General features: G+C 43.2%; 1 protein-coding gene across 1 annotated transcript; it reads right to left on the bottom strand.

The window, feature by feature from the left end:
- Nucleotides 1–915: 915 nt before the first annotated feature.
- Nucleotides 916–14,044, bottom strand: SMU1 (SMU1 DNA replication regulator and spliceosomal factor). Its single transcript, XM_040541325.1, has 12 exons — nt 13,890–14,044; nt 13,382–13,592; nt 13,142–13,294; nt 12,470–12,580; nt 11,407–11,535; nt 10,016–10,135; nt 9,505–9,621; nt 9,178–9,305; nt 5,154–5,280; nt 3,688–3,855; nt 3,171–3,323; nt 916–2,518 (listed from the first exon to the last, which is right to left on the bottom strand). The coding sequence occupies exons 1-12, from the start codon at nt 13,913–13,915 to the stop codon at nt 2,420–2,422; spliced, it is 1,542 nt and encodes a 513-aa protein (XP_040397259.1). The 5' UTR covers nt 13,916–14,044; the 3' UTR covers nt 916–2,419.
- Nucleotides 14,045–14,959: the final 915 nt, after the last annotated feature.

The raw sequence follows: 14,959 nt of genomic DNA, 5'->3' as shown, positions 1-14,959 counted from the left end.
CTTATTTTTTGCTGAGGCAGCAGTAGCTCTTCCCCATATATTCTATAAGTACGGGTGGCTGCTTCCGCCAGTCCTGCTGTAGGGACAGGTGGCTGCTTCCACCCAAGCAAGGCTGAAATCCATTGCTCCCCACTTCAGGAAGATTAAATCACTATGATTTACCAGATCTGAACTGACCTGAGAGACTTTCATTACACAGCACTCCTGCCAAACATTTTGTGCCCATCTGTGTATCGCTGAACTGGGTAACTCCAAGCAAAATGATTCAAAAACAAAGTAAGGCCCGTTGTTGAACATCAAACAATTTTTCTTTAATGCTAACTAAAGCACTAAATGTTGCCTTGTTCAGGTAAAATGGCATAATACCTGGCTGATTCTCCGGAGATAAAATATCTTCCTAGATGACATTAGAAAAAAAAAAAAAAAAGAACATTTTCAAGATTACCATTGTACTTTTGTGTCACATGCCAGCAATTTTACAAATCACAGCTTCAGCCAAGGAGGTAAGTCTTACCATTACCCTTTCACAAACCCTTTCATCTTGGGTAGTTGAGGCAATAAACTCTAAAACTCATAAATAAAAAGGAAAAGAAATGCCAGATTTTCTCTCTCATATCCTAAAGCCAGAAAATGTATTTAGTATCTTTAGACATTCAGGATTCTGACAGACAGTCAGATTTGATACAACTATTTTTCTTCTAAAAAACAATGTAACGTATCATTTACATTGAGGATTAGTACTTCTGTGTAACCTGAAAGTGAAGTGAATCATAAGTTAGATAATATTGAAAATATTTTGTCAGGATCTTCTCCTTTACCAAAAGTGTTAACTGTCAGATGGAGCTTGTCATATGTATTATTGCCAGAAGTTTCCGATACAACAGGGTATTTTCAGGCAGGAAAAATAATCACTTCTTGCTATCTAAAAAATAACTTTATTGCCGTATCTAAGGAAGTAAAAAAACAATTTAGGAATTAAAACATTGCAGATAACATAGAATGAGCTTCTAGAGTTGTAGTGAACAAACAATGCCTTATGAGAAATTATGCTAAAATTGTTTGCATTTCTTTAGACCACCAGGAGCACAGACCAGCCAAATACACAGGTCAGTGCCAAAAGGGTTTTGTCACTGGCTGACAACCAATAATCGCGCTAGGATCAAGCCCGCCAGCTGAAAAAGACTGAGGTTACTTGAACTGGAACTAATTTATTGAGTCACAGAAAAGTTATTACTGTTTGAAAGAAAGCATTCTACAAGAGATGAAAACTAGAAGCGCAGCAGACTCAAATCTACATGCACATGTTCGTCCCATCATTATAGACAAAGCTTCCATTATAGCTACATCCTAGAAAAAAAACTATAGTAGGATTTTAGAAGATTCTGGTGATCATTCACAATGGTTTGCCCTAGCCAGGATCTCAGACAGAATCATCATCTGTTCCAAACTGAAGAGTCTAGAATCTTTTCTATCATAGAGCGGGACCTAAGCATCACTGTTACCATTAATTAGACCCATCTGAGTGTGCCATGCCCTTTTAAGAAGAGAGGAAGGTAAGCTGAAATTCAAGGTATTAATGTGCAACATTACCGCACTAAGAACTCGGCGTGTGCAAAACAGGCTTTTGCCTGTTTTAGAACATTGATCCCCTGAGGCCTGTTTCAGTTAAAACTGGTTTGAAGACATTATGCATTAGTAGGAAAAGAGCCCAGGTTATTCCTTTTAGCCTGGAAGCAGATGAAAACAAACAACAAAAAAATAATAATAATTAACAAAAAAACTACCTCTCACTGCCACGCTAGGCAGATTTAGAGAGGGAAGCCCTGGGAAATGGGGAAGAAAAAATGTTTCATTCTGAGGAAGCTGTGTGACAATGCTTAATAAAAATAACTGGAGAAAGTATAATGAAAAATCAAACACAGCAAAACACACTGGACTAGAAAAGCTTCTGCCTTCCTACTGCAGAAAGTGTAGCTTCATCTGCATTCCAGGAAAACTGTGCCTTCATCCCAGCTGTGAAGGAAACAGCCTTCTTATCCCACATCGTTCACTCCAAAAAAAAAAAAAAAAAAGCATTTGACTGTATTATAGGAAGCCAGTAGCCTGTTGTATGTATAGTTCGTATCTCATTCGCTTTTATAACCAGCATAAGAAGAGTATACGCTTCGGGAGACACAACAGCCACTCCCATAGGATTTGGCTACTCTGGTAAAAATAAAAGTATTTGAAATTAAGTGATGCTACACAACGAGCATAAATCTAGCTAACTTTAGACCAAGAATTAAAAATGATATCTTCTGGAAAACTGAACTGAAAATTGAACACATTATCGCACTCTGTGCGTTTCAACCTTGTAAAAGCGCAAACATCAACACCCTGCAGCCAACAGGCATACTTCATAGCTTAAAGTCAAATGAAGTTATGGCTTCCAGAGCTTGAGGAGGCCATCTTCACTGTAGGTGGCAATCAGGTTCTGGTGGGGGTGATGAGCAATGCCAATGACATCTTTTTCATGAACCTAGAGAAAAAGCAGAAAGAACCATCAGGATAGTTTTCCTTTCACAGTGACGCAAGCCAAATATTATCTTCCCTTCAGTACTTGAAGGGGTCTTAACATGCTTTGTGCATACAGCAAAAGCAGAGAAATATAACCCCAGCAGTATTAAGTTTCAATTTTTGTGACACAGCAGTTACTTTTTATTGGGGGAGAGAGACAGTTTTGTCACCTACACCAACTGAAATCCACTATATTGAAGCACTCCCCGTTAAATTCGGACATTCAAGCTGGCATCTCTCTTTAGTTTAATCCAAGACAAATTTAAGCCTGACAGTTTTAAATCTGACAGCCTGGTCAGACTCTCCCCTAGCTGCAGCCTATGCTAAAATGTGCTCTAGTTCATGTAGTAGTTTCAACCAAGAATTCCTGTCTTGGTGACAAACATTATCAGAACTTCTAAGATTAAAATGGTTCTAGGAAAAAGTCTGAGCACATTCCACAGCCAAGTGTTCCACGTTTTGGAACATAAAAGTAACACGTTTGTTACCAATCAGGGCTGCTGGAAATGAAAGCCCCATTGGTACAAAACTTCTCCTTACAGACCTCATAAAAAGCAAGCATTTAGATCATCCCTGTGTTTAAAGCTCTGCAACAGCTCCAGCTAAGAACTTACTGTCAGAGTTCTCTCCAGCTTGCCGGTCACTGTGCTAAAGCAGTAGAGCACAAAATCTTCACCAACGCAGTAGATCCATTCACCACGAGGTGAAAGTGCACAGCAGACAAAGTCACCACCTTCTCTCTTACCAGAGCTAAAACTTCTTACAATCTGTAGAAGAACAGCCCCCAGAAAACATTTCACAGGATTAAAGTGTGCACATAATCACTATCTTCAGGGTAAAAAATATTTAAGCAATACTAGGCCTGTTTAGAAAAGAGAATCTCTCCATATCTATACTAACTTTCTGCAACACGAGATATTCTAAAAAACTTTATGGAATTTAAAGTTTATAGTTTTATAGAATATCTATAAAAATTTATATCTATATAATAAAAATTCTATAAAGAGTAATTGCCATGAGAGTGAACTGGAGAAATCAAGTTTAAGCCCAGGCTAGCTAATTTATAAACTAGGTTTCTGACATTCTTAAAATGACAGAGGGACTGGAAAGGACACCAGTAAGATCACATACTTGACCCTGCATGTTCATAATAACGACTGTATTCGATCTGTTGCAAACCACAAAGTGTTCTGGGTTTTTAGGCAGCAGAATGACACTGTTCACAGTGATGTCTGTCCCAGCAGTGCTGCCTAGAGACTTGAAGGTGTTTGAGCACTCTGTCGTCTTCACATTCCAAACCTAGAACAAAGAACAAAATTAGCTTTATAGAAAACAGTAAACAAAATTGTCTGGTTTTGGAGATAACTTGTGATATAGGATTCAGATTTTTTTTTAAGACTCCCAAAGTGAAATATGAATAGAAGCATACTGTAAACAAATAAAATTACCAGATCTGTTCTGAACACCACGTGGACACCATGAACAACTGCAGTATGACTGACCTGAAAGTGAATTTCTACTACCCAAATTCAGCCTGGCACCCTTTCATTAAGCATTTGCCCTTAGGGCAGAGTCCACATCTGCTTTATGGTTTTAGCTGGCATCTGCAAATATGTGTGTAGCCTCTGTATGTACAATCTCCTTACACAAGACAGACATGAAAATGTGCTGAAAAAGCAAAGCTACTCTGCTATCAGTGTGAATGATACCCCACCTTAGAGCTGCTCCACGTACAATAGGTATCTGTTCCTGCCGTTTAGAAACAGGAAGTGAAATAGCTTGTTTAACGTTCAAAATGAAGCGTAACTCACCATCTGTGGAATATTTTTGCAGTTTACGTACTAGTACAATCAAAATGGGAGATAACACCTTCTTACACTATTCCCATTATTAGGAGCAGTCTGGCAAAGACAGCAAGTTTGAAGTAATGCCCCACTTAATATGAACAAGATCTATCACACCCCCTTTTTCCTCCTATCTATAAACTATCTCCCTTTACTCACCCCCACACGCTCCATAATGCAGCTGTTTCTATATTCTTTTTTTTTTGGGGGGGGTAATTAGGGCACTGTACAGAACAATAGTTTACTACTCCTAACCATTACACAGCATAGTTATGGTCTTTGCTGAGACTAGAAGCCAAAACTTCTTCAAAACTTCTACAATCAATTTCATTAACACTCCTTTATACAGCAAAGGACTCCTAAGCACCAAGAAATAAGCAGGTGTCCAACAGAGTAAGCAAGAAAATATCATTATTTCAGACAGGAAAATTCCCACATTCTAGGAAAAGAGGTGTCACGGACAATTCTATTTCTAGAATAAAGCAGTAAACCAGCAGATAACTATGCACTTATGCTCTCCTTTCATAAATACAGCAGAAAGGAGCTCAGCAGCAGTCTCTGAGGGGACTATGAACCATCATCGGTTCTCATTTACAGCAAGCTACAGTAAAGGGCACAAGCAGTAAAACATGTTATAAAAAAAAAAAACACAAAAAAACAACTTCTACAAGGTCTGCAGTAGTTGTTAACACACCAGCTAGAACATGCAAACAGTTTGAATGTGTTACTTACAAAGGGTAAGCACTACCTTACCTTCACTGTGCCATCAGAGGATGCACTGATAATATAGTGACCATCCTGCGTAAAAGTAGCTTCATTGACGAAAGAGGAGTGACCACGGAATTCCTTTAAAGTTTTGCCAGATTTTAAACCATGAATCCTGTCACACAATAGAGGTCACAACTGAGTGAGCAGCTGAAGTAGTCTGAAACACCCCTTGGCTTCACTGTATTTTAAATCTGAGCTACCTTTTAACAAGCAACAATAGAAAGTGCTAAATCTCCAAACCATAATTCTTTACCACAACCCCCTTTCATCAAAGGCAGTACGTGTTTTTGTAAAGAGCTTAGAGAAATGCCACCAACTTTCAGCTTCAAGGACCCGTAACATATTCCACGCATACTAGAAGACAGGACTACGAATGAAGAATTATGATGCTGACAAAACAAAAGTTACAGAAAGATTTAAGTTTGAAAGTGACCTCTGGAGGTCTCTCACTCACGACTCCTCAAAGCCAAGCTGACCTTTAAGTGAGGTCAGTTTGCTCTGGGCCTTGAGCAAGGCCTTGGCCAGTTAAGAAAATCTCCACAGATGCAGGTTTTCTCTGGGACCTACCCCAGGACTGTGTGAAACTCACAATTTTTCTGTGAAGAAAAGCAGAGTTCTCTCTTTTGCAACCTGTTCCCATTGTCTCTTATCTTTTTTGCTGTGCAAATTCATGATGTATGTGCTTAGTTATTTGTGAGAAATTTATACTGCCAATCTATTTAACCCCTAAATTACAATACCCACCATCTATAGAAATAGCGTTTTCAAGCAGAAGTTTGAATCTTTGACAATAAAATTCCTTATTTTGTTTGAAGTTTGCTGGCATTGATTCAACATCCATCCTTACACAATCTCGATTAAAATGCTTATGCTATAGTTCACCTATACTAGAATTTAAACGTATTAATATTTCTCGCTGTTTTGTTGTGCCTGTTCACTGTCAAGTTGCTTCCAGATCTGTAACAGTACCTTTCTTCTATCTACAGCAGTACCATTAGGGTTTACAGCACAGGCAAGAGGCTAAAACTATTAAATGTTACAAGACCTCATTAAATTCAACATTAAACACATAGCATTGTCAAGCTAAGATGATCAATCTAATTCATATCATAAGTCTTACATCCTGCAATTCGGGTTTGAGAGACACAGATGAGGAGACTGGAAACCTTGACAAGCTGGACAGATGGGCAAAGAAAAACCCTGTGATGCTGAAGATTGATAAATGCAAAGCGCAGAAGAATCTCAGGCTTCAGAATTGACTGAGGACTGACTGGCTGACGAGGAAGTCTTCAGAAAGAGGCCCGGCACTCCTTGTGAAGAACAAACTGAAAGCCATCAGCACGCGGTGGCAGCGAGGAGACCCAGCCACACACCAGGATGCATTAGGAGAGCCACAGTCTGCAGATTAAGGCTCCTCCTTATCTGGCAGAGCTGAGGCCACCTCTGGAGTGCCGTGCCCAGTGTAGGACCCCTGCTATAAAAGGAGATGGACAGGCTGGAGAATCCAGGGGCCAGAAGGCTCTCAGAATCACAGAATGGTTGAGGTTGGAAGGGACCTCCAGAGATCACCTATTTCAACCCCCCTGCTCAAGCTGGGTCACCTAGAGCACGTTACACATCCAGACAGGTTTTGAGTATCTCCACAGAAGGAGACTCCACAACCTCTCTGGGCAGCCTGTTCCAGTGCTCTGTCACTCAAACTGTAAAAAAGTTCTTCCTCATACGGCAATGAAACCTCCTGTGGTTCAATTTATACCCATTACCCCTTGTCCTATCACTGGCCACCACTGAGAAGAGTTGGGCCCCATCCTCTTTACATTGTACCCTCAGGTATTTACAGAGGTTGAAAAGATCCCCTCTCAATCTCTTCCTCTCTAGGCTAAATGAACGAGGAGAGGCTGAGAGGGCTGGGCATGAAAGTTCAGGGGCATCTGACAGCTGTCCTCCATGCAGGCAAAAGACATGGAAACAAATATTATTAAGTATAACTCAGAATAATTCCAAAGAAGAAAAATAACTGAATTAGACAAAACTGATCTAAGCGGCTTTCAACAGAAACAAAGTGGCTGCGTATCAACAAAAGAGTTTTGTTGCCAACGAAATCTACCCAGCAGTGGCCAAATTCTACTCAGCAACAAGAACAGCACAGAAGACACCAGATAGGTGCAGGAGCAGATTTACTCTGTGGTTTGGACAAGAAAGGAAAATCTCCCATGCCCAACACTGGAGCTGCAGAGACAACATTGATAAATGGGAATTATCTTTTGGGAGTGAAACGATTCTGTCTCTACAGCTCTTTTTCATCGCTGAAGTTTTATTATCTTGTGATCGCAAACACATAAACCATCTGGCCACATGATTCTCCTGTAACAGAGATTCCAAGACTGCTGTACATGTCAGAGAATCACAAGATAACTTAAGCTGGAAGGAACCTCGGGCAAAATATATTCTAACGCTCTCCTCAAAGTAATGTCAACTTTCAAGTCCAATCAGGTCTCAACAAGGGTTGAGATCCCGCCCGACCTTATCCAACTCTCTCCACATTGTCCAAGCACTACTTTTTTCCAAAAAAAAAAAAGTGTTTCCGTATATACAATCTGAATTTCCCTTTCTGTTGTTTGCCCTTTTTAAGAACCGTGCACATCTGAGAAAAGCCTGGTGTTACCTTATCTGTGACTAGTTCTAGATAAGACAGCTAGGCGCCCCTCTCAGCCTTCTGTTTTCCAGGTTGATCAGGGCCAGTTCTCAGCCTTTCCTTGCGCATCGTGTGCTTTTGGCAAGACTCTCAGACAAAAAACTAGCAAGCTAAAGCACCAGAAAGGCTGTACTGGCTCTTCCAGACATGAATTCCAACTCCCGCCCTTGCAGCTCTCGGGGTCCATCAGCCTGGCTCTCTTACAGGACTGGATCTCTGCTATTCCATGTCAGACTGCTGGGAAGAACAGACGCCCAGAAAACATTTTATTTGGGTCCTCCTTCCTCTTGTTCCCATTCCAAAAGGAGGCCTCTGGATCCAAAAGAGATAAGGGGGATGGATCTAAGGGCCTGAAGTATTTACTTGAGGATAACATGGATTCAGGCTGTAAACTGGGACAAGAATATTTTTAGGATGAGGACGGGTATTGCACGACTGAGATAGAGAGCAGCAAAAATTACTGTCCCTGACTGCATTGGGGTGCACCTTATCTTCCCTCATGCACATGCACCTCATGGAGACACACACACCCTCATTCACAGACCAAAGGAGACCCAAGAGTACTGCCAGTTGAGATTCCCAAGTAATCCCAACACTTTGGGAAATTTTACTCTCTTCAGCAACTACGAGGGGAAGCAGAGAAGATGCAGCAAAAGACTTAAAGAAATCCTCTGAGAGCACCTTTAAGTAGCAGAAAAAGAAGAGCCCACTGTACTGCTGAATGAAGAAAAACAATCTGGACGGAACCAACTATTTTCACTTCTTTCAGAGCTAATGAGTGTTTGTGATTAGGCCATTTAGGTCATTTCAAAAAAAAACATTATCGTGTTATTATCCTTGGATCTTTCTTACTCTAAGCTTACTACAAAAGTTGTTATATTTGAAGGCTGACACAATAGTTTCTTAGCCTAGGAATCTCCCAGAAGGGTACACTCAAGGCCGGTTTAAACACCAATAGAGCAGATGAAATACTCTGCCCCTGAGGCTGGAAAAAAGCCTTCAAGACCAGGTTGTATGATGCCCTGAGCAACTTGATCTAGTGGGTGGCGTCCGTGGCTATAGCGGGGGGCTGGAACTAGGTGATCTTTAAGGTCCCTTCCAACCCAAGCCATTCTATGATTCTGTGATAAAACAAGTTAAAGAAATTGAAAGATCAAACTTTCAAACTGTTCCTCTCCAACTCTCAGCAATAAGCTCTCCTATTAGTAGTAAAACTCAATGCAAAAGGATCAGACTCCAGATCAAAGTTTAACTCCCTGACGTGAACACTATTTTCTTTTCTCCTGAACTGTATGTGACACCTTCTCAATTTACCTGATTGTCTGATCAAAAGAAGCACTAAGAATTTGGCTGCTGTCTTTAGAGAAACTGAGGCACGTGACACCTTTACTGTGTGCTCGTTCAAACCTTCTCAGGCACTGACCACTCTGGATTTTCCACACCTGAAAAAGAAACAGCAAATAAAATAGAGGTGGTTACTTTGTTATGAGATCTGACACATCAGACCTCACTATGTATCTGTTTCAGGGCCATGCTAGACTTACTTTGTTACCATGTACAACAGAAACATTATTGCAATGTTAAATGAATCTTTCTGGTCACCAGCCCTTCCAACATACCCTTTTACAAAAAGATTCCTACCTTGATCTTTCCATCTTGTGCTCCGGTTGCTAGCATTTCTGTATCTCTGCTGAAGCACATGCACAACACTGCATCATCCATCATCATAAAATTATCTTGTGCCTGGTATTTCAGATCCTAAACAAAAGCAGAGAACACACCAGTCAAGACAGTGAATTACATGAAATTTAATTTAATTTTAGGCCAAGGTACTAGCAGTTTTAACTTCAGCTATATTTTATAGCCTATCATCAAGCAGATCTCACAGTCTTATAAAGATAGGGAAGTGCTGTTGTCACTGCTTTATAGGCAACGACACAGAAAGGGGGTGGTGGTGGTGAGGGCGTTATTGCAGACGGAAGTTTCTGACAGAACAGAGAATTAAGCACATCTCAAGATTCCAGACCAACACTCGAATCACAAGGAGGACATCCTTCAGTCTCTGAGAAATGAAAACAAACATGCAGACTAACCTGAAAGAATAAATCCATGCACTCTGGCCACTATCCATTTGGCACAAGAAGCAACTTACCTTCCTAATCTTTCCAGTAGTGAAGTTCCATACTTCAATGAAACCATCCACGGAACCAGTGACCAGATACTGACCATCTGGTGAAAACCGAGCACACTCCACATGCGACTTCTGCCCGAACTGTTTTACAGAAGAATACAAATTTAGCTTAGCAAGAAACCTAAATTAAAATAAGCTATTCACATTGAAACAAAACTGTAGCCTCATTTTGGCAACAAAACAAAAAACAATGCTTCCTTAGAGACGCGCATTCACATATTTAATATTAAGGTACCAAAAAAACCTGTCCGTACCTACTTACACAAATAAAAAAACAAACGTTCATTTTGATTTGGTAGTATCTCTTGAGCTTAAGCCAAACACTTCTTGCTTGCAGAAGCAGCAGGGTTGGTTGGCTTGTTCTTCCTCAGTGAACTGCGAATGGTAACAAACGCCTTCCCAGTACTCAATATGTGTATCATTGCATATGTACCCTTGGCAGCTTTTGGAGACTTCCAAAGTAGTACAAGTTGCTTCACTTGGAATGATGTTTCTCTAATGAAATTTTCACAGAGAATGTTTGGTACTTTGTTTTTTATACTTCACATTTTTGTGGAAAAAGGAACACAAACGAACACGACAACCAAGTATAAAAAATGTTTTTGCTCAATACAGAAGTCGAAGACCAGTGCTGGAAAAGAAAACAAGTTCTAATAAAGGATTAGCAAGCTGCCACTGAACAACTTCTGAAAAACAGTACCTTCTGTTCGCTGTGAGAACTAGTAGAGATACTACAGTGGACTGAAATTTCTCACCGCAGAGAACTGCATGGTGAAGCTGAAAACCCTCACAGGAGGAAACTGCCTATTCCACACTAAGTGCTACAGGACAACTGTGTCCTTACCGCACGCTTTCTCTTCTGAAATTTGCATGGTAAAATTTCCTTAAATCGAAGAATCCTTAAAATCAAGAATCCTTAAAAAGAAGATACTGAATCCATTAGTACACGATAGAGTTCATGATCATATCTTCAGTCGTTCACTGAAATTTTGTGCAAGCATATTAGCTTAAGACACTCCTGGAAGGTATTTCCCTCCAGAAACAAAGACGAGGACTAAAGAAATCACTTCTTAAGGATGACTGATTCTGAACTGTGGAGTCAAAGAAACTCTTAATACATTAATCACATCCAGAAGTATTACGAGCACCCCGTCCTGTTAAGGGACCTCATTTCGGGCTCTCAAGGAAAGACTCTTGATGTGACAAAGCATGGACAAGAAGGGGAGAGGGGAAGAAAGGAAGAAATACTACTTAACAGAAGAATTCAGAATTCATTTACTTTTAGCTTCTGAAGTAAAGCACAGGAAAGACGAAACAGTGGTAATAGACACACACAGCAACTAAAACATCACCTTAATATGCCTGCTCAGCTGTGTGGGGAACTTCTCTTCTTCTACATCTTTCACAGCTGCTTTGCCTCTGAACAAGTCAATCGTCATACCAGGAGGAAGCAGGCCCTGATGCTGTTGCCACTTCAGCGCCTTTTCAGGAGTTGAAAGCAATACTTTCAGCTTATCAGTTAATATCTGTCTTCCTTATCAAAACTTTGTTACAATAAGCGCGATACAGCACTGCTTTCTTGTGCCCTCAGGAACTGTTACACCTGCACTGTCTGAGGGAAGTACACTGCTAGAATTTACTCAAGACCAGAGCAAGCAAGTCTTATCAGGATTATGCTTCCCAAGTCATGACCACAAACAGAAGAGAATGCTATCCCCAAATGTTTTTGAAGGTGTGAATGACTTCACACCCACCCTTCTCAGATCATCAGTATGCAGTATACAGTACATGAATAGTGTGATGAGTTTGATCTTTTGTTCATTAAAACTGCCTGACCTGTTGTTTATTTGCCTAGAACTTCATAAATTAAAATTAAAAGCTGCCACTAAGCCTTCTTGTAACACATAGATGAACTTTGTTCCAAAGACAGAATCTTACACGAACCCTTTAGGAAACAGCTACCTCCAGTCAGGACCCGCTAGTTATGCCAAGAGAATTTAACTGGCATACTTACAAGCTTAAAAACTAAGATTCAAGCCACAAAACAACAAAATACATGAAATACTGTCTACGTAAACTGTAAATTAAAGTAGTTAGAGAATCAGAAGAGAGTCATAAGTACAACAGCAAAAACACTGTGTCTTAATACTTGTTTTGAAAAAATATCTTCTCTGTACAATGAGCTCATGAATTCTACGGGAAGAAATCTAATGCTGGAGTGCTGACTTTTGCTGCAACTGATAAATCCTTGCCACGCAGAGAAAAGGTCACTTAACTATTCTACTTGCAAATGTACAACATTTAAGCTCTGTTTTTACAGAGATGGAAAATCAACTACAACATCATTAATTCTATGTGGTGAAGATCTACAGAAAATAAGAGTGCTACTAATTGATTTTTTTTTCCAAGAATTACCTGCCCCAACAATGCCATAAGACGGGATGGAGGTACCACGCTGACTTCTCCAGCTAAAGCTTGTGCAATAGCAGCTCTCCGCTTTTCTTTGCTGCTTCCGTCAGGGTATGCCTAGGGAGAAGTTATCTTTATGAAGTAAATTCTTTAAAATGTTTTTCACAAAAATTTTGAAGTGCTCTCATCTGAATCCCCTTCCAGATTCATTTCCTATTAGGCCCTTCAAAACAGCCCATCTCTATCTTCAACCCTTCAGACATTGCAGACACGCTTTCATTAAGAATTTCAGTTTTTCATAATCAGATAAATCCTTACTATTGCTATTATACAACAGCAGCTTTGTAAACAAAGTAAACATTTTCTTCTGCACACATAAGACAGGGAAAGCGAGGTAGATGTCAAATGATGAGCACAACATCATCCTGTGGCAGGACAGAGGTGTAACTCCCTAAAATCCCACCTTCGATATACTTCAAAATTACTGTTCTGTTGCCTTGTGATCAGGAATTACCCCTTATTTCCCAGACACTTTGTAAGACACCTAGAACTGTGAAGCTCCATGTTCTTGCCCCCACAGGGAAAAGATGCTGTAAGCCCTTGACAACTTGGAGCAAGGCCAGGAAGTCACACAAGACAGCATGGTGTCACAAGGTACGCAGTAAGCATGTAACCTACCTCACGAGGATCAAAGTAAGACCTGGCCAGAAGGTTTTCCAGGTGGATGTACCGCTCTGGCTGCGTCTGCTTCAGCATGATCATGGGATCCGTCTGCCTCAGCAGGGAGCGGGCAGCACCCAGCTCCCGCAGCTCGATCAGCTCCAGCACAACCTGCAGCGGGGCAACAAGCACAGGGTGAGCTCAGGACAGCATGGTGTGCCTCCACAGGGCCCCGTGGCGGCACCTGCTCTGCCTCACCTGCTCGTAGAGGTCGATGAGGGTCTTGTCGGGCAGCTTCAGCGACTGTATGGCCTGCAGCACCGTGTCCCAGTGCCCGCTGTTGATGTCGGCCACGAAGCTCTCGATGCTGTCCACGGTGTTGAGCGACACGGTGGTCTCCTCCTGCAGCGTGGCGAGGGCGCGGTGCAGGCTGTTCTCCTTCAGGTACTGCATGATCAGGCGGATCACACTGCCGGGGGAACGCGCACCATCAATGGCGGGGGGGTGGGGGGGGCGGAGGAGATCGACCAAGGGACTCCCGCACCTCTCCAGGGCCGCACCCCCGACCCCGTGCCCCCCCAGGGCCCCCTCAGAGCCTTTCAGGGCCTTTCAGGGCCCCCTCAGAGCCCCCCCAGTACCCCCTCAGGGCCCGCTCAGAGCCTTTCAGGGCCCCCTCAGGGCCTCCTCAGAGCCCTCTCAGAGCCCCCCCGCCGCCGCCGCCGCCGCCGCCGCCGCCGCCGCCGCCCCCCGGCCCGGCCGCACGCACTCGGAGGACTCGATCTCGATCGACATCTTCGCTCCTCCGCCGCCACCGGAAGCCCCGCGCCGCCTACGTCGCTTCCGGCCTCGCGCGACGCCGCTTCCGCCAGGCCCCGCCGCCGCCGCTGCTGCTGCCGCCTCCCGGGGACGGCGCCTTACCACGTGACGGGAGAGCGGGGGGGGGGGGAGGGGGGAGGGAGCGGCGTCACGTGACGGAGGAAGGGCGGCGTCTCCTGGCAACGGCGGCAGGGGGCGCGCGCCCCCTGGCGGCCCGTCATGGCGGGTGGGGTGGGAGGGGGTGATGGAGGGGGGCAGTGCTGTGGAATAAAAGTTGGTGTGTTGGGTCTGCTGCTGGTGGCGGTGTCTCATTTTTTCTTGCCCCTCAAAGCATCACTTGGTGCACAGAGCAAGCACTCAGGGAAGCCTGCTCGAAGTTACACTGCCCGTTGGTGTCCCATGGCCGCCCGCTCCTCACACACAGCCTTGTACGGCCATGTCAACACCCAAGCACAAAACTCCGCTCTCACTCAGGGGAGACCTCATTGCTCTCTACAGCCACCTGAAAAGAAGCTGTGGGGAGCTGGGGTGGGCCTCTTCTCACACATAACTAGTGACAGGACTAGAGGGAACAGCCTCAAGTTGTGCCAGGGGAGGTTCAGGTTGGAAATGAGGAGACATTTCCTCTCAGAAAGAGCAGTCAGGCATTGGGATGGGTTGCCCAGGGAGGTGGTGGCATCACCATCCCTGGGGGTGTTCAAGGAAAGGTTGGACATGGTGCTTGGGGACATGGTTTAGTGGGTGACATTGGTGGTAGGGGGATGGTTGGTCCAGATGATCTTGGAGGTCTCTTCCAACCCTAATGATTCTATGATTCCTGCAGAGCCACACTCCTTCCCTCTCCGGAGTTTCCCCATGGTGGCACTCGGAAATGGCAGCGTGCAGGTCAGGCCCAGCCTGGGTTGGGACAGTTTGCGTGTGCAAGTTTGGGGACGTCAAACCACAGATCTTACTCACTGTTTGCAAACCTGGAGCCAACCGAGTGAGAGCTCTGCATTGCGAGAGGGTGGTCATGCGTTA

This window comes from Cygnus olor, chromosome Z, assembly GCF_009769625.2.
Source record: "Cygnus olor isolate bCygOlo1 chromosome Z, bCygOlo1.pri.v2, whole genome shotgun sequence".
Lineage (NCBI taxonomy): Eukaryota > Metazoa > Chordata > Aves > Anseriformes > Anatidae > Cygnus > Cygnus olor.
Note: the sequence above shows the minus strand (reverse complement) of the source record. Positions and strands in the feature narration are given on the sequence as shown.

Bases quoted from the DNA above. Each gene is read 5' to 3' on its own strand.
- SMU1 (XM_040541325.1), bottom strand. From the start codon at position 13,915: ATGTCGATCGAGATCGAGTCCTCCGA. The intron at 12,581-13,141 runs GTAGGTTACATG...ACTTCTCCCTAG, and splicing joins CTTACTTTGATCCTCGTGAG to GCATACCCTGACGGAAGCAG. The intron at 11,536-12,469 runs GTAATTCTTGGA...ACTCCTGAAAAG, and splicing joins TTATGGCATTGTTGGGGCAG to GCGCTGAAGTGGCAACAGCA.